General features: G+C 47.7%; 1 protein-coding gene across 2 annotated transcripts in view; it reads left to right on the top strand.

Moving 5' to 3' along the window:
- The window catches only part of Adcy9 (adenylate cyclase 9), a 115,409-nt gene that overhangs the window by 80,813 nt on the left and 15,860 nt on the right, over positions 1–18,736 (top strand). For both annotated transcript variants that reach the window (XM_021734874.3, XM_005337738.5), the window contains exons 4-7: positions 6,743–6,847; positions 7,902–8,119; positions 12,422–12,524; positions 15,925–16,133. In XM_021734874.3, coding sequence (XP_021590549.2) covers positions 6,743–6,847; positions 7,902–8,119; positions 12,422–12,524; positions 15,925–16,133 — 635 coding nt within the window. The remainder of the gene's footprint in view (positions 1–6,742; positions 6,848–7,901; positions 8,120–12,421; positions 12,525–15,924; positions 16,134–18,736) is intronic.

The following is an 18,736-nucleotide window of genomic DNA, read 5'->3' as shown; positions in this document are numbered from 1 at the left end:
AGTTCACCAGAAGGACCCTGGGGCTGCGTAATGGGTGGAGAGAGACTGCTAGAAGCAGCACAGCTCCAGTGTGCCTGAGACCCCCTGTGGCTTGGGGTGGGGAGGAGGGTGAAGGGAGCTGTGATGAGCAGGCAGAGATGAGGACTCCACATCAGCCTCAGGGGGCATCATGGGCATCCTGGAAAGGGCCATGACTTCGGGCTGGTGATCTTTTTGTTTTTGGAGGGGAATTCTGGAGATTGAATCCAGAGCTGCTTGACCACTGAACCACATCCCCAGCCCTTTATCCTTTTTATTTTGAGACAGTCTCATTACATTGCTGAAGTTCTTGCTAAGTTGCTGAGGCCAGTCTCGAATTTGAGATCCTCCTGCCATAGCCTCCAAGTCACTGGGATTATAGGCATGTGCTTGTGCCTGGCTGCTGATCCTTTTCAAAGCTTTGGCTTGGGGACTGTGAAGAAACCACAGGATTCCTCTAAGCTGTAGTGTTCCTTATTGACAAGAGGGTGAGGTGAAAAAACCTCTCCCAGTGTCTAAGATGTACTGAAGCTGTGACGATAAGTATGGAATTTGGATTGAAAGCTCAGCAGCACTGGGACATGCACACTCTTGTCTATAGGCCAGAGACTGGCCATGGCAGGAGGAGAGAAGCCAGGGAGGAGGCAGAGGTGCTCTTGGGTTTGCCCACTGAAGTCGCAGGATCCCCTGGGAAGGGGCTCTCTGGTACTCTGGTTTGAGGGAGATTCTTATAGTAATTGCAGTCACTTCATTGCTTTGAGGATGGACGCTCTTGATGAAGCCATGTCACAGACAGTAGATGGGAACTGGGCACCTTGACCTGGGGAGTGTGGTGTTATCTCTGCCAGGGGTGTGCCCATTTTATCGTGATGGATGGATCAAGACTATACATGTCAATGAAAACTGACACCTTTGTGAAGAAAAGGAAAATGAAGACCAAACTTGAATGGTTCACATTAGAATGAATGGTTTGAGCTGTGAGGCATCTTCAATTTATCTCTGGAAGGCCTGAGAAGCTCCTGCTTGGCTCATCTTTTTGAGATGCCTTCATCTGTTATTCAGAACCCCAGGACTCCATGCTCACTCACATTTCTACACATTTATACTCATTAATGAAGCCAATGATGTGGATGATCCAGAAAGGATTTGTCCTGTTTCCAGAAGGTTCATACTTGCCCTTGAGGCCATTAGCCTGGGAACCATTGTTTTGTGATAGGCCCTGTAACTTTTTTTAATAATATGAAGTGAATGATGACATCTTTTCCCTCCTTATTATCTGTATGTAAGCCGTCTTGAACAGGCTCAGTTGGCTCAGTTTGAGGAAGTGGGGAGCTTCTTATGTCATTATAGAAATTAAAAAGATAATAGACTTCATTTTATATACATACACATATACCAAGTTTATACATAGTCTGAGTTAATAATGGTAATGGTTCACAACCCTGTGAGTATACTAGAAGTCTTTGAAGTGTACATTTCAAATGGATGAGTTGTATGGCAGATAAATTTTGTCTAATTTTTTTTTTTAAATAAATAGTGGCTGGGGTTGTGGCTCAGTGGTTGAGCACTTGCCTAGCATGTGTGAGGCACTGGGTTCAATCCTAAGCATCACATGAAAAAATTAAAAACAAAAATTTTTAAATAAGTGAATAAATAGTAATCTACCTGCTGGCTTTGAAATATAAATGGAAAGTAGTTGTTGTTGTTTTGGTACTGAGGATTAAACCCAGGGGTGCTTAATCACTGAGCCACATCCCAGCCCTTTTTAGTTTTTATTTTGAGATAGAGTCTCAGTAAGTTGCTTTGGGTCTTGATAAATTGCTAAGGCTGGCCTTCAGCTTGCGATTCTCTTGCCTCAGTCTCCTGAGTCAGTGGAATTACAGGTGTTTACCTTCATGCCCGCTGAAAAGTAAGTTTTTAAAAAAGAATCTCCAGGGGCTGGGGATGTGGCTCAAGCTCGCCTGGTATGCGTGGGGCGCTGAGTTTGATCCTCAGCACCACATACAAATAAAATAAAGATGTTGTGTCCACCAAAAACTAAAAATAATAAATATTAAAAAATTCTCTCTCTCTCTCTCTCTATTTTTTTTTTAAAAAAAGAATCTCCAGGTTTTATCTATAGCTTTAATCATGTGTGTTCTACTCAGCAAGGAGAAATCATATAAAATATAAATTGACAATACTTGCTCACAGAAGAATTATAGGTCATGGATGTAGAAGGAATGAAAGTGATAGAAAATCACCCTTCAGACACCACAGGAGAAACTGCTGCATCCAGAAACTCTGAAATCAGTGGGCAGAAGTTTAAGAAGGAAAGGAGATTTGCTTAGCCTCCAGGCATGTTCCCCTGAAGAAAAGACTCCTGCCTTTACCAAGGACAGGCCTACGGAGCCCCTATACTGGCAGCAAGGGGAGCTACACTTGATGAGACTTACTAAAACCACACTTGCCTGACACAGTGTGCTGGGAAGACCACCTCCCCTTTTGCAGGCCTGCTTGAAGCCCCAAACCTCAGCTGCTGGTGAGAAAGCATCAGGCAGATCCAAATCCAAGGACATTCTGCAGAACACAACCAAGATGCTACAGAAGTATCAAGATCACAGGAGACAGAAACAGATGGAGGGGCTGCACATGCTGGAGGAGACTCAGGAGGCATGAGAACTAAATGTGTCTTAGGACCATGGGCAGCCTCCAAGGACAGAAATGTGCATTAGAGGGAAACTGGGACACTTGAAAGAAGTCAGTAGCTCAGTTAATAGCATTGTGCAGTGTTTCTGCGTCTTAATTTTGATAACTCTACCATGGTTCTATGCAGTGAAGGGCATTCCCAAGTAATTCTCTTGGAGTCAAGAATTACTTTTTAAAGGGACCATGTGTGTGAATTGAATGGAAGGTCTGTGCAGTGCCATCTAATGGCACCATCCAGTAGTGCACGCTACACACAAGTGAAATCTTGTGTGTATCCCAAAATACCAAATATTTTTATTTTGGCTTTCTGATGGAATAATATTGCCACAGCACAGTAACAATCTTCTTGGTTTACAGTCTGCTGAATCTAACCTAACATGTTATTGACTTGCATTTTTGTTACCAGCCTCAGTTATTGAGCCCAGTGGTCATGTAGGGCTGAGGAGTGGGATGAGAAGTTCAGGGTTCTCGATTCTGTGCAACATGGCTTGGAGATCCTGGGTTAAGTTTTACAGATGTGTGTCTATTTTGCCTCCAGCATTCACAGGCTGCCATTTTCTTTTCTTACAGCTTCGAGGCTTCTGGGATGCCTTTTTTTCTGAGATAATTACTATTTCTGTTTTTTTTTTTCCTCTAGTATTTTGTTAGCAGAAATCATTGGTTTTGAAGTGTTCGCACCTGTACTTAATCCATTTGCTGAAATGACAGTGCCCTGGCCCACCAGTGGCATAGTTAGGCATGGCATGGGTGGTGGTTGCAACCGAGAGCTCTGCTGCCTCGGCTCTCACTCCCTGCTCTTTTTCTGGTGGTGTGACTCTGGGTGGCCCTGTCTTCTTAGCCTTAATTGCCTCCTGTGTAAAATGGGATTGATCATAGTGCCCGCCTCATGGGTTCTTCTGAGGACTAAGTAAACTGTTTTGAAAAGCTTCGAGTGGCACTCAGGGACTTGTATTTGTTGTTATTGTTGTCACAATGCTGCTATTATTCTGCCCACCACGTCCAACTTGAGTTTGGATACAAAGGGTGCTTTTTCTAGTACCCGAACTTCTTGTAGCCCATCTTGCTTCGCATCCTGAATAGATGAAGGGAGGACTTCACTGATGATTCCTTCAGCAAAGAGGCTTCCCTGCTCCATCCTTGACAGTTATGAAAAGGGACAGCTGTTGGCTTCAAAATTATTTACCTCACCACATGAAATAGCCTTGAAGAGAACACTTTTATAGCTTGATGCCATACATTCTGGGATGCAGGGTACATGTATTAAAATGTGTTAAAAACAAAAAGAACTGAAAATGAGCCATGCCAGGTATTTGACCAATTGACTGCTGCTGAATAAAGAAGAGCTTGCTGATGGGGGTGGGAGTGATGCAAATGTGTCCCCACATGTTGGAGAAATCATTACAGTCATCGCCTCAGAGCCCAAGCCATGAAGGAGGTGAGAGGCCCTGATTAGGATAACCAGTGTACTCTCTATGATCTTTCCAAGGACTCCCAGGTTTCCCAGGCAGCAACCAGCAAGCTCTGTGGACTGCAGAAGACCCTGTTTGGGGGGACCTTAGAAGCTTCTCTTGTTGTCATTGTGCCTATACAACTACTTAGAAGAATAAGAAAGACAGTCAAGGCAGCTTGGTTCATTTCAGGGATCAAGGTCTAGGAGGTGGAAGTGCCAGGATTATTCCTGGGCCCTCCTTCTGCCATGAAGGGAGGCTAGAGGGAAGCCTCCTGGTGGTCAGGGGCCAGGAGCCCTAGAGTGTGTTGAGGTGCCCTTGTGTCTCAGAAGGTCCGTTTTTGCTCACCCTGGGCTGATCACAAACGAGTCTCAGCCATAGCAGCTGGGGTTAGTACAGCAGTGGCTGTCATCTAGCTCCCCTGCCCATGTGCTCTCCTGGAACCATTCCCCCGAGGTGGCTGTGCCATGTGGTTCACTGCTGCAGGAATCCTCTTGCCAGTGAGTGCTTCTGGGCAGGGATGGGATGCTGGCAGCAACAAGGGAGATGGAAAGACCTTCAATGGGTTGGGAAGTTTCACAGGAGGGTCAGTGCTTAGCAAAAAAAAAAAAAAAAAAACAGGTTGTAAGATGTTTTAATCCAGATCAAAATTAAACTGGAAAATAGTTAAAAGGGAAATTGCTAAGGTGGGGGCCATGGGGAAGGAAACAAACCCAACCCACTAAATTGCTGAGGCCCCCATTGTGTGGCAGGACCCTCCTAGTGCAGAAGGAGCTTCTTGCTTCCAACTAGGAGAGATTGTGTCTCCACCAGGGATGGTGGATTTCTCCTTTTTTGTTTTGTTTTAAAGTTTGAAGAAAGAATCACACTCACACTGGACATTGTGGTGCACGCCTATAATCCCAGTGGCTCAGGAAGCTGAGGCAGAAGGATTGCTGGTTCAAAGCCAGCCTCAGCAATTTAGTGACACCCTAAGCAACTTAATGAAGACCCTGTCTCTAAGTAAAATACAAAAGAGAGCTATAGATGTAGCTCAGTGGGTAAGTGCCCCTGGGTTCATTCAATACCCAGTACAACAACAACAACAAAAAAGAATTGTACCCTCCCTCCCTACTATGCCCCTGCCAGGATAGGAGCTAAGAAAGAAAGAGAATAGCAAAGAGCCACATTTTTCAAGTGTAATGAGATGATCTGCTGGTTCCCGCCTGGGGCAGCCCTGCCAAGATGGCCCCTAGTCTGCATCTGCAGCTGGTTCTCCTGCTACCACCACCCATGTCCTCTCTTGTCCAACCCCTGCCCACAGCACACAGTACCATGAGTCAGTTCTCCCTACTGGGCCAGGATGTGGCCTCATAATCCTTCTTGACTCAGCATTCTGTGAAGTCCGTACCGTGTGAGTAGAGCTGGGGTACAAAATGAAGCTGCTTTTGAAACACCTCTGACTTGCTTTACATGTAATTCCTTGGTTTTTTCTCACTTAAAATAATTCCTTGAGGTAGATGTACCCCAATTTACAGATGAGGAAACTGAAGTTCAGAGAAATCCCATATCTATAAGGTGGTATGAAGAAGGTTCAGTCTGTGGCAGTGTAACTCCAGAGCCAGTGCCTTCAACCAATGGCTGATGTCTGCATGTGTCAAAGTGGTCAGAGAAATAGCTGTTTACTGGTTTGCTGTCTTGAGGAGATTGGTTGAAGTCTCTGAATCCAGAGGGTTTGGTTCAGATTAGGTTCTCAAACCCTAACAAAAAAATTTAGCTGCTATAATAAAAAAAAATCAACCAGGTGGCATTAAAAAAAAAAAAGAAAAAAAGAACAGTGATTTGTTTCCCTCAGTTTTAGAGGCTGGAAATCCAAGATCAAGGTGCCAGCAAATTCAGTGTCCAATGAGGACCTGCTTCCTGACTCACAGATAAGCTTCGGTCCAGTAGAAGTGATCAGGAAGTTTATGAGGGCACTAATTCCATTGGTGAGGGCTCTCCCCTCAGGGCCCAGTCACCTCCAGAGGGCCCTGCCTCCTCACGCCGCTGTCACCTTGGGGATCAGGATTTCAGCATGTGAATCATGGCTGAGGGCACCGGAGCATTCAGCCTCAGCAGAGTCCGTGTCAGCAGTCCTCTCCTGGCCTCTCCCCTACCCCTGGCGGCCATGGTCTGCTCTCCGTCTCTGTAGATCCTCCTTTCTGGGCTTCTCATAGGACGGGATGGCCTCTTTGGTCGGGCTTTCTCAACAAGCGCAGTGTCTTCCGGGGTCTTCCTGCTGTCGTCATGTCAGTGCCTCCTTCTTTTCTATGGCAGAACAATATCCTTGTTTGTAGACCCAGTTTGCTGGTCCATTCGCCATCAGCAGGAGTCTGAGTTTCAGCTCTTTGGGTGTTGTGGACAGTGCTGCCACGGGCATCATGCTCAGGTTTCCTGTTTCCTTTTTTACCTGGTCGGTTTGTTTCCAGCTCCTCCAGTGTGGCACAGGAAGCCTCTCATTTGGGTACAGCCATCTGTATGATAGCAGATTACAGCAGTGGACTTGTTTGAGTCTCACATCATGATCGTGCTTTCTGGGTATGTTCCCATGCCTTGTGTTTTTCTTGTAGACCTGTCCGTCATGTGGAATTACATTTGTTCCCAAATCTGAAGCTGGTGCAGAAGGAGCAGCTGTGCAAAATGGCTGTCAAGACGAACCTAAGACCAGCACCAAGGTAACAAGCTCATGCCTGTTGTTCCTGTCAATTCCTCCCCAGTACCTCTCCTAAGGTGATACTCCTGTCTTGTCGACTTCTCAATTCTGAGAATAATTCCTCTTGGGTAATAGCATTCCAGACCTTCTGGTTTTGAGGGTTTTGAGTAACATAAAGAACAGGATGATGGGGCTGGGATGTTCTCAGTGGTGGAGCGAGTGCTTCGCGTGGACAAGTCCCGGCTTCCACCCCAAGCAATATAAAGACAGAATAGAGCAGAGCTAACCATGTGAAGTAGAGTAACTCCATGCTGAACCAGAAGGGACTCCCTTCAGGGCAGCGAGAGTGTGGGAACACGCAGGCCAGTGTGGCGGGAGGTTGGTGGCTTGGAAGGCCTACTCAACTTCTGGTGGAATACAGATGTGCAAAGGGAAGAAGGGCCTCTGCTAGATGAAGAGCCATACAAGAGAAGCTCAGAGGCAGGGTGAGCAGCAGGGAGCTGTGGAAGAACCTGGTCAGGACTGGAGTAGAAAGTAGATAAATCCCAAAGCCCAGAGGTTTGGGAAGCCTTCTGAAGGCCACTCCCCTAGGAGGCCCTGTACGCTCCATCGTCTACCAAAGGACTTGTGAGCATGTCAGTTGCCTCTCTCAGCCACAGAAGTTCCCAAATATAAGTCTTGTTTGTCCAGCTTCTCCTAAGCCCCAGCCCCACAATCCTGGGACTCCTTTCCCTATACCCATTCTTCATCTCCTCGGAGGCCACCCAGTCCTTCCACACAGGCTCCTGGAACCCCAGTTCTTGGTGAGCAGAGTCCCTGAATCTTGGTTCTTGCCTTGGCTTTACAGCTGTCCTCACAGTCTTAGCCTCTGCTGCCTGAACACCTGGACATGCCCTTTGACAGAGTGTGTGTTGCGGGGGAAGCAGGGTGGCAGAAGGTTGTGTGGGGTGGCAGCAGATTTGCCAGGCACCCAGTGAGGTGCAGGGCTGCAGCTAGCCAAGGGCCAGGTGGGGTGAGCATGCGCCCTGGCGCCACTTCACCAAGTGCACTCACTTGTTCCCTCTGTCTTGAGGCAGGCTGCCGGAGGACCGAATTCCAAAGCCCAGAATGGACTTCTGAGCCCTCCCCAAGAGGAGAAGCTCACCAACAGCCAGACCTCCCTGTGCGAGATCCTTCAGGAGAAGGGCAGGTGGGCGGGCGTGAGCCTCGACCAGTCAGCCCTCCTCCCACTGAGGTTCAAGAACATCCGTGAGAAGACAGATGCGCATTTTGTGGACGTTATCAAAGAAGACAGGTGAGAAAGCGTGGCCACCACCCAGAGGGTAGGGTTTTACAGGAGAGGTCGCTCCCTTGTTCTGAGTTGCCCCGTCCATGCATTTCTCTTCCTTCATCAGTATATTGCTTTGTTTTTATCCTGAAGTAATTTGAAACATAAAAAGTTATACAAACGCCGTTTAGAATTCCATATGCTCTGCCTTAGCATTTTGTGTTAGTTTTGCAGTCCTCCCTTTCCCCGCTCTGAAATGTACTCTTCTCCAAAGCATTTGGCAGTACGCTGGATGCATTGTGTCCTTTACTCTTTTAGACTCCCAGAATGAGGATGCTGTAGTACACAGTCGAGTTGACGAGGGCAGGGAATTCAGCACGGTGTGACATTCCATCTAGCCTGAAGCCCCGGTTCCAGTTCGTCTTTGGCAGCCCTGTTGCCTCCAGTCCAGGATCACGTGTTGTGTCACTTAGTTGTCAGGCCTCTTTGCTCCTAAAATCTGGGGTGCTTCCTTAGCCATGCCTTGTTTTTCATGATGTGACAGCTTTAAAAACAAAACATTCCTGAAGTTGGGCTTGTGAGGTATTTTCTTATGGTTAGGTTCATGTTCTGTGTGCCTGGCCAGAGAGCACAGAGGTGGCACCGTCCTTCCAAGGCTCACATGCAGAGGCCCATGCGGCCCACTGGTTCCTCATTGGTGATGTTCTTTTTGTGTGTGAGTGGTACTGGAGGTTGAATCCAGGGGGGTGTTAACCACTGAGTCACATCCCCAGCCCTTTCTTAAAATATTTTTATTAGTTATTGATGGGCCTTTGTTTATTTATATGTGATGCTGAGAATCAAACCCAGTACCTCACACATGCTAGATAAGCGCTGTACCACTGAGCCACAACCCCAGCCCTCCCCAGCCCTATTTGTTTTTTATTTAGAGACAGGGTCTCGCTGAGTTGCTTAGGGCCTCACTAAGTTGCTGAGGCTGGCTTTGAACTCGTGATCCTCCTGCCTCTGCCTCCCATGCTGCTGGATTATAGGCGTGTCCCACCACTCCTGGCATGATATTTCTTTTGATCAATCCCACAAGGTGTAGCCAGTTTCTCCAATTTGTGGTTATCATTTTCTCCCTATGATTAATAAGCAATCTGTGGAAAGATACTTTAGTGTCTATTATTCCTATTCCTTATCAGACTTCCCTAGATTTAACATCCATTGAGTCTTGACTGAAACTGTCTTCACTGTGATGTTTCAGTATGGTGGTTTCCAACCTCAGCACTTCCAGCACGTTTACCATTTGGTGCTCAGCATCTGCTATGAAGAATAGCCCTCCTTTTGCTACCCATCCATCTATTTTTTACTTTTTATTTTTTGCAGTACTAGGAAATGAACTCAGGGGCTACATCCCTAATCAGCTACATCCTCAGCTCTTTTTGTTTTTTTATTTTGGAGATATTATCTTGCTAAGACTGGCCTCAAACTTGCTATCTTCCTGCCTCAGCTTCCTAAATCACTGGGATAACAGGCATGCACCACCATACCACTCTCCATCCATCCATTGTTAGCCTGAACTCATGCACTCCTGTTTTATTTCATGGACTATAATCCATCTTGGTACTTTTTATGTTGGGATCCCGATCTGACCAATTAGAGCTCCCTTTGGACCGGTGCCTGGGTCCTTTTGACTCCACCCCTTCATTTTATGGGGCAGTCACTTTCTAGCAGAGCAGGGTGTTCCAGGCTCATTTTCTGCCTCCCCGCCCCAGCTCAGGAGCACTGGCTCCTTTGAATGAGGAATAGTTTTTACATATATTAGCTATTAGTTCTAATTTAATGTTATAGTTCAAGGACATACTCTATGATTTCAGTCCTTTTACATTGGTCAGGACATGTTTTATGTCCTCACATGTGATCTGATGGGTGAACTTATCATTGCACTCCAAAAGAATGTGAGCTCTGTACTCATGGGATGCTGTGACCCACAGATGTCTGTTAAGTCCTGGTAGTCAGTACAGTGGTTTAGATCATCTGTTTCTTTATTCATTTTCTGTCTATTATTCTGGGTTTTTTTATTGGTGCATTATGGTTGTAAATAATACTCAGGTTCATTTTGGCATAATCATACATGCCTGGAATTTAGTTTATTCCATTTCAGTCCCTGGTGCCCGCCCTCTTACGTTCTATCAGTTGTTTAGAGAAATCTATTAAAATTCTAACTGTGGTCTGGGGTTGTAGCTCAGTGGTAGCCACACCCCAGACCACAGTTTAGTGGTTATTCTAGGAATTACAGATATATTTCCTTAAGTGCCTGTGATCTTTGTAGAATTACTATTGTATCACTTCATTTTAAATGAAAAAATCTCACAGTGTTATAGGTTCCCATTCTCTCCTTCCTCTCGCTGTAGTTGTCACAGGTATCAGTCCCACCTGCATTCATTATAACCCTCACCTTGACCCAGCCTCGTGCCCTCGAGCTGCTTTCTCCTGACTGCTTTCCTGTTGAGTGCGCCCATGTTTTCCTGTCTTCTTCTATGCCTAAAATTTTGGATTGTGTTGTAGACTTTGAGTGTAAAACTTAAGAAACCTGATTTTTGTTAATATTAGTCTGAAGATTATCTATTTTTTGTTTCAGCAGTCAGTTAACTTATCTGAATTCAAACTTTAACTACCATCTCCTATTCTTTTAGCTGTAAGTGGGCTGCTTGTAGTCTGCCATGCCTCTGCATGACCTACAAGGATCAGCCAGAGATTTGAGCAGTTTACATACAGAATTTGGGGATCTCTTTCCCTAATTCTCTCCCTTCTGATATTAATAACCTCATCTTTCAACTGTGGTCACCCCAAAATTCATTTTCCTTTTTTTTTTAAGCCAGTAAGACTGGTGACTTTTCTGAGTTACGCTACCCTACATATGGTGCTGACTAATGTCTGTCTTCAGGACACACACACACACACACACACAGACATTTACCTGGTATTGTTCCTTTGTTCTATTCTGGACCTGCCCTGGTCCCTCTCTTGTGCTTATCAGCAGTTGTTTTTTGGTGGTGTTGTTGTTGCTGTTGTTTTGCTTTGTTTTTGTCACAGACACAATGCCTTTATTTGTTTTTATGTGGTGCTGAGGATCAAACTCAGTGCCTCACACTTGCTAGGCAAGTGCTCTATTACTGAGCCCCAGCCCCAGCCCCTGTTTTTGTATTTTTTTCCCAGAGCTGTAGTTGTTGTCTGAGGGGATTGGTCCAAAATGAGCTACACCCATCCCCACAGGTGGAGCTTCCCGAATTGATTTAGAAGGAGCAGTACAGCTTATAGCAGGGTCACTCCTGCGCCTCAGGGGTCAAAATGTGGCCACCACAACTCTCCTTACAGCTGCTCTGCTGTCCCTGTCTGTGCTTCCTGACTGTTAGGAAGGAGAGAGAAGCTCACATCAGGGGACAGAGGCTGTCTTCTAAGAAAGGCCCAAGTCATTGAACACTCACAGAAGAGAGGTCCCCTCTGCATCAGGGGAAGGGAGGCTTGCACGGCAGGGCCTCCCAGGTGCCAGGCACATGCCAGGCACTCCTGTGTCCCGCCTGATTCATGCTAGTGGTTTCTATATGAGGCAGGCTGCTCTCCACAGCTATATTTGCCTTCTGATATCATGTTAACGTTCCCTTTAATTTGTAGTAATTTTCTGCAGTTTAAAAAGGATCTTACTATTTGCTAGCAATTCATAAAAAAAATGAAAGAGTCATGTAAAGCATATTTGATTTCTCTGCTATTAAAATCATTGAGCTTTATCATCTTTCAGGTTTCACACACAATCTGCATATGTGACAATAGCACCAAAATTACACTAACTATCAACACCATTTTGTGCTAACAACCTGTTAGCTCTCATAGTCATAATTACTGTCAGTACTCTGGGTGACAGGACAGCTGGTTCTGAATTACATTTTCATTTGAAGCCTCCAAATCAATACAAGTACTCTCAGTACAGGGATCTGCTGGCTCTTCAGAAAAGATCTTTTCACAAGACAAAGAAAGCTGTCTTTGTATCTTGTAATCCGAGATATTAGGAATATATGTTCAAAAGCAAGGTACTAATGATGTGTATTATGATTGTGGCCATGGTCACTCTTTAATGGATGTGAAATGGAACATATGATTACAGGTAGGAACACAAAGGACTTCCCAGAGATAAGTTTTAAAGGGGACAGCAGAGCAACACCTATTGCACAGTGACTCTCAGATGCAGTGTTTGTGATGTGCTCTGTGAGTGGTGTTTTCATAGCTGATTGTGATCTGATAGGATGATTGTGCCAGGTGTTGATCAATTCCATTTGTTATGTCTTTTAGCCTGATGAAGGATTATTTTTTCAAGCCACCAATTAACCAGTTCAGCCTCAACTTCCTGGATGCGGAGCTGGAGCGCTGCTACAGGACCAGCTATCAGGAGGAGGTGCGCTCTTCATCTCTCCACAGAGCCCGTTGTTCTTGTGGGCAGCTCACCATCCATTCTGTGCTTTAGTGAGTGGCAGGAAAATGAAGGCTGGTGTTAATTTCCTGCAGTCTCTAAGCCCTAAATTGCAGATGTGTGTTTATTTATCTTTGCAAGGGAGAAAAACTTCCACCTTTCTGTGGTCCTGTATCTTAAAGACCAAGCTTCATGGTCGCTAGACCCTCTCCTTTGCAGTTTGTGCCTCATGGTGCCTGCCCTGGGCACGCCTGCTCTGGGGTCATGAGCCATACTCCTCTCCCCAGAACTCTGTTTCTTTCTTCCCTGGAGGTGGGCCCAGGAGCTCACAAAGCCTTTTCCTTTTGACACAAAATATGCTCACATCCCTCCTACCCTGGCACTGCCTTAGCTTCTGTTGTCCTCGAATGCTCAGCTCACATGTCATTTCTTTCAAAAAACCTTCCCTAACCTTAAACTGGATTTTATTTCCCCTTTATTCTTTTATTTATGTGTATTCCATGTTGGAATTATGATCAGATGCCTCCTCCCTGACAATTCCCTCATTACTCATACTCAGCACAACCCGCCCCACCTCCCCACACACACCTGATTGCTAATAGGGTCCTTGAATAAATGCAAGAATCTGGAGCCTGGTTGGGGTTCTGACAGCATGTCCTTGAATTTTTCTTTTGGGCCAGAACCTGACCTCCCCCAGCATTCAAGTCAAAAGTGCACACTGGCCCAATCCTAGGACCAAAAGGGCTTTTCATTCAAATTCCATACACTCATTCTGCAAATCTTTATGTCCAGGAACTGGCCCAGACTCCTGAGAAACCATGGGAGCCAGAGAGAGCCAGTTTGTGCCTCATGGGTTTGGAGGCAATACCTTCTATCAGCCTCCAAGGGTCAGTGGCTATCAGTTAACATCCCGTGCACAGGGTCTGCAGGGCGCCCATGAGCTGGTCACTTGGTAGCCTGTGAGGCAAAAAAGGATCCAATTTACTCTTCACAAATAGCCCAGTATGGAAACTTGTGAATATTCCTATTTTACCGAAGAGACAGCTAAGGCTGAGAAAGCCTAAGCAGAGGCCCACAATCCCACAGGGAGGGTGGACACCTCAAAGCCAGCATCTCAGCCACACCCTTCTGTGCTGTGGTGACCCCAGATGGAAGGCACATTTATCAGCCATTTCTCTAGGCACTAAACATTTATTGAGCATCCACTCTGCCTGGTTTGGTTCATGGTGCTAGAGCATACTGATGCCTAGTAAGAAAGCAGTAATTAGAAATAACAATGCAGATCCATGGGCCCAGTCGTGCCCTGGCCGCCCCAGAGGGAGGCCCAGAGGGAGGAGACTCCCAAGCCCACTCCAGTAGAAAGACCAGGAACTAGCCAGATGAAGGAGGAGGGAACATTCCAGAGGGAGGGACCAGCCCCTAAAAACCTTAGATAGGAAAGAGCCTGGTGTAGCCAAGGAGTTTCAGGTGCCTCCAAAGGGAGGGCACCTGATGGGCAGGGTCCAGATGATGACTGCTCATGCAATGAGCATTATGCTGAAGGCCAAAGTGGTCACTTGGCCCCATCAGATTGTCATGAAGATCCTGGGTCATGGAAGGTGATGGAGCTGGGCAAGATGGGTGGGAAGCTGTCACTGAACAAAAGGCCTGTCTGAGACCTGCCTCGAGACAGGGTAGAGAGGGGAGAGACACAGGAACGACTGTCTTCCAAGCCACAGTGGTGTTGGGGAGCTGGCTGTACCCAGTACTCCACATGGATGTTCTCTGTAAGCATCCCCACCACCCATGAGGTGTAGGCACCCATTGTATCCCTGCTTTCAGAAAAGGGACCTGGGCATGGGCAGGTTGGGTAACAGGGACAAGTTGTCACAGCAAGTAGTGGTGAAGGGCTGTGAACACCTAAAGCAAGGAGAGTGGGGCCTTTACCCCCAGGCCCCACATGTGGGGAAGTCAGAAACCTCAGCACTGAGGTGGGAAGAAAGGTCCCCCACACTGTGACTATCCTGCAAGAGCCTCGAAGCAGACCCTGAGCCCCTACTGCCCAACCTGGGCCACCTGCAGCAAGCCGTGGCCATTCCCTGGAACTAGGTAGAGCCCCAGAGAGAACAAAGTCAGGGTAGGCAGCCTCACCCCAGAGACTCTGGGGGTCTTTTGAGTGCACTTCAGAAATCAAGACCTACTCGCAGAGCCTCTGAGTTTCCTGGAGGGACTTTAGAACCTAGCCCTGCCCTCAGGTTGCTCTTCCCATTCCAAGCCTGGTATCACAGCCAGCCCACAGCCTCAGCCCCAAGCGCTGAACTCCCCTTCTCCAGGCTTGCCCATCTTGGGGTCCTGGGCTGAGGCTGAGGCTCTAGAGCCAGTTTGTCCTAGAGTAACACACAACAGACCTTTGCCTTCCATGGGCTCCAGCCCCTTGTGCCTGGCGCCCTGCTCAGAGTTGCAGCACCCAGTAGAAAGTAACTTTGATGGTTGGCTGCTCCCTTTCTTCCTACTGTAGCCCCGGCCTTTAGGTTCATCTGGAGAGGGTTACAGGTACACTGGGGAGTCAGCTTGTCTGGTTGAAGCCTGGTTCCTTATTTGCTGTGTGTCCTTGGAGAGGCAGGCTAGCTCCGCTCCCCATCTGCACAGAGATCAGTAGTATTTCCTTCTCTGTGGCTGTTGTGAGCACTGATCAAGATCAGGCCCCTACAGGGCCCACAGTGGGGCTGGAGTAGTCCTCCCTTGGACGGTTAGTGCCCTTGCTGTTACTGCCTTCTTAACGTCCTCACAGCACATGCATGTCTCTGTTTTACTTCACACACTCTCCTGCACTTCCTGTCCCCGTCCTTTCCCACCACCAGGCTGAGTTACTCGCAGGGATCATTTCATGGCTACAACTGCACCCAGTGCCCAGCCGGGCAGTGCAGGCTCCCAGGGAAGAAGAGGTGCTGTTGGCAGGCACCCCTGTTCAATAGGCAGGAGCTTTCTTTGGCTGCCGCCTAAATCCCCACCTGTTTTCTGTCATAGAGCCACCCTTCCCACCTCAAACCTGAGGCCCAGCCATTTGCTGGCAGCTTCCAACTCTTGCTTTCATCCAACTGTCCTTACACATGTGGACTCATTAACTCTGCCAGGCAGCAACTCATCTTTCAGACTCAATGTGTAATATGTCTGTGAGAGCATGTGGCTTGTTATCAGTCACTGTGTGACCTTAGGAAAGTTCTTAACTTCTCTGTGCCTTAGTTTTCTTATCATTAAGTGGGTCAGTAGCAAAGAGATGGCCCACTCGTGCCTGGTCTGCACTAGGCAGGCTCTCAGTAAACATGAGTGTTTTTCCCTTTGAGTTAGACTCTGTGGCCATCTGTGGCCACATGGACTCACCCCAGTCACCTCCTGCTCTAAACAGGTCATAAAGAATTCTCCTGTGAAGACTTTTGCCAGTGCTACCTTCAGCTCCCTCCTGGATGTGTTTCTGTCCACAACAGTGTTCCTGATCCTCTCGGTCACCTGCTTCCTCAAGTACGGGGCTGCTGCCACGCCTCCTCCACCTGCCGCTCTGGCCGTCTTCAGTGGGGCCCTGCTGCTGGAGGTGCTGTCCCTTGTGGTCTCCATCAGGTAACCACTGCAGGGCAGCTCTCTAGCCTTTAGCTCCCTCTTCTGGCTCCATGGTTTATGGCGGAACAGGCTGACTGCAGCACAGTGGGTCGGGGTCCTAAGCCAGCTGACCCTCCAAACTTGCTTCTGGGGACAGCCGTTGTTCCCTCCTCTCCCTGTGCCCCCACCCCACTGCACAGCTACCTCCTCGCAGGCGCTGGCGCTCCACACGTGTGGGAGCTGCTTAGTGGAGAGGGCCAGTGCCTTCTGCAGCCCCAGCTGCCACCAGCTCATCCCTGGATCTCCTAAATCAGAGAAGTGGGAAGATAGGAGATGGGGCAGGGTCATCAAAGATGACACAGTATGCAATGTGCAGTCCTATTATATGAAATGTCCAGAATAGGGAAACCAGTGGAGACAGAAAGGTTCCCAAATCTCTACTCAGTGGATCGGGAGCAAATGATGGGTGACAGCTGATGGGCAAGTGCCTCTTCTAAACAGGAAAGCCAGAGTGTAAACCCTCTGAAATCACAGATGTCAGTCTGCACAAGCTTGGATTTGATATGACACCAAAAGCACACACAACAAGAAAAAATAGATAAATTGGACCTTATCAAAATTTAAAACTTTCATGCTACAAAGAACACCATGGAGGAAGTGAAAGAACTCAGGGAGCGGGAGAAATATTTGCAGGTCACCTGTGTGACTCATGTCTGATACCTAGAACCTGTAGTATGTGTTCATACGGCTCAGTAATGAAAAGGTGCATTTCCAAAAGACAAAAAGGGTTTGAGTAGAGAGCAGTGCCTTTCCAGGAAGCTGGCCCAGAGGACCTGCCCAGAGTTTGGGTAGCTCCACCATTCTGACCAGGTGCAATGCACAGGGCAAATCCCGCTTAGGCACACACCAATGGCACCACAGGCCTGCCTGCTGGGCACCTAGACAGCAGGTCCTTGCCCCGCACCCCCGTACCCAGCCCCGTCACACTCAACAGCACAGCCTCTCGGCAGGGGCAAGCCCACTGGGAGCTAAGGGTAAAATGGATACGGGAGAAGGGCATGACTGTGGTTTTCTGCTAATCTTAACAATATCCCAATGTGGAAAAAAATAGTTCAGATCTGGTCCTGAGACTTCTACATACTAATCTTTCCTCTTTCAAGTGGGCAGGCTGGGCTCCTTGCCTTCTTCTGTCTGGCTACCCCCAGGACCTCCTACCCCTACCCCAAGCTCTATGCTAGGACTGCAGAGGCCACACCCTCCTCCCTAGAGTGTCTCCACTGTCTCCAAAATTCCCTTCCAAGAACAAGCCCATGGTGCACAGCAAGGACCCTTCCTGACTGTACCCCCACCCCCGGCCTCTGCTGCCATCTCTGCCCCTCCTCTCACTCCCAGAGAAGCTACTTGCAGTCAAACCCTACCCAGGGTCTGCTTCTGCCAAACCCAGACCAAGTCAGTTTTTGGCCCCTAGTTTGTTTGTTTTTCCTTTTAAAAAATCAATTTTATTGTGATAATTCACATATAATAAACTCATTCAGGTGTAGAATTCAGTGGTTTTTTAGTTAATTTACAGTTGTACAAACATGTAATTTTAGAACATTTCCATCACCCCAAAAGAAACCCTATAGTAGTCACTCACCCCCCCACCCCCAAAGCTTCTCTCTAACAGGGTTCTGTGGTTCTAGGCCTCTCTGAATTTAGCATTGTCCCCATGACTTAACTGTATTTAACCATGTAGCCATTGCTCCCTGTCGTGTAGGCCCTGCTCTTCTGAGACACAAAGGGCTGCAGGTGACTGGGCCATCCCTGAGCGACTAGAGAGTAAGGCGCTGATCTGCCCCTACAAGAGGTTTGAATTGCTAGAATTCAGTGTGCTAGCAGCTGTCAAAGCCCAAGAGAGGGTGGACCTTAAATGGCTTCCCCTTGCCCCTCTAAGGGCCATTTTTAGGATCCTAGATCCCAAAGAACCTGTACTGTAGAGTATGTAGGCACCCCACAGAGCCAGTTCTGCAGCTTCCTCAGTGACTGGCCTGGGTTGTTACCTGCCTCACCCAAAAGCCTTCCCATATCTCTACTCATGGTCTCCTTCCTCCAGTTCAGCACCAGGCAAGGGTGATATCAGCTGGTCTTGTCCTTGGAACTCTATGGTTTCAAAGACCATCAGGAAGGGCCTCCAGTGTCATCTCCTAGGAACAACTCAGCTCCCTCTGTCCCCCTTCAGGACCTCTGGGTTCTACCTGGGGAATATTTATTTGTGGTATTCTTGGAGGTAATCCAGGACCTCTGTTATCGTTTAGCTATCAGGAAGCCAGAGCTTCCAAGACATGAAAAGGTCCAGAGTATGCCTGAGTCCATGTGGGAGATGGCTGGAGAGTCACTAGTTCCTGGCCATGGCTGAGCTCAGCCAAAGCAGGTGACACACTACAGGAGTTCAGGGTCGAAGGCTCCAACCACAGGCATGTGGAAAGGCACACATTTTTGTCCAGCAGTGGCTCCTGACCTCTCCAGAGCCAAAGGCAGTGGGCCTGTCCTCAGCTCTCTGGAAGCAGGCTTAAAAGGAGGTCTGGTCTCTCCAGAATGTCTGTGAGTCTCTGTCCCAATTGGACCCCCGTACCCTTTCCTCTGCC

This window comes from Ictidomys tridecemlineatus, chromosome 10 (genome assembly GCF_052094955.1).
Source record: "Ictidomys tridecemlineatus isolate mIctTri1 chromosome 10, mIctTri1.hap1, whole genome shotgun sequence".
In the NCBI taxonomy this organism is placed as follows: domain Eukaryota; kingdom Metazoa; phylum Chordata; class Mammalia; order Rodentia; family Sciuridae; genus Ictidomys; species Ictidomys tridecemlineatus.
Note: the sequence above shows the minus strand (reverse complement) of the source record. Positions and strands in the feature narration are given on the sequence as shown.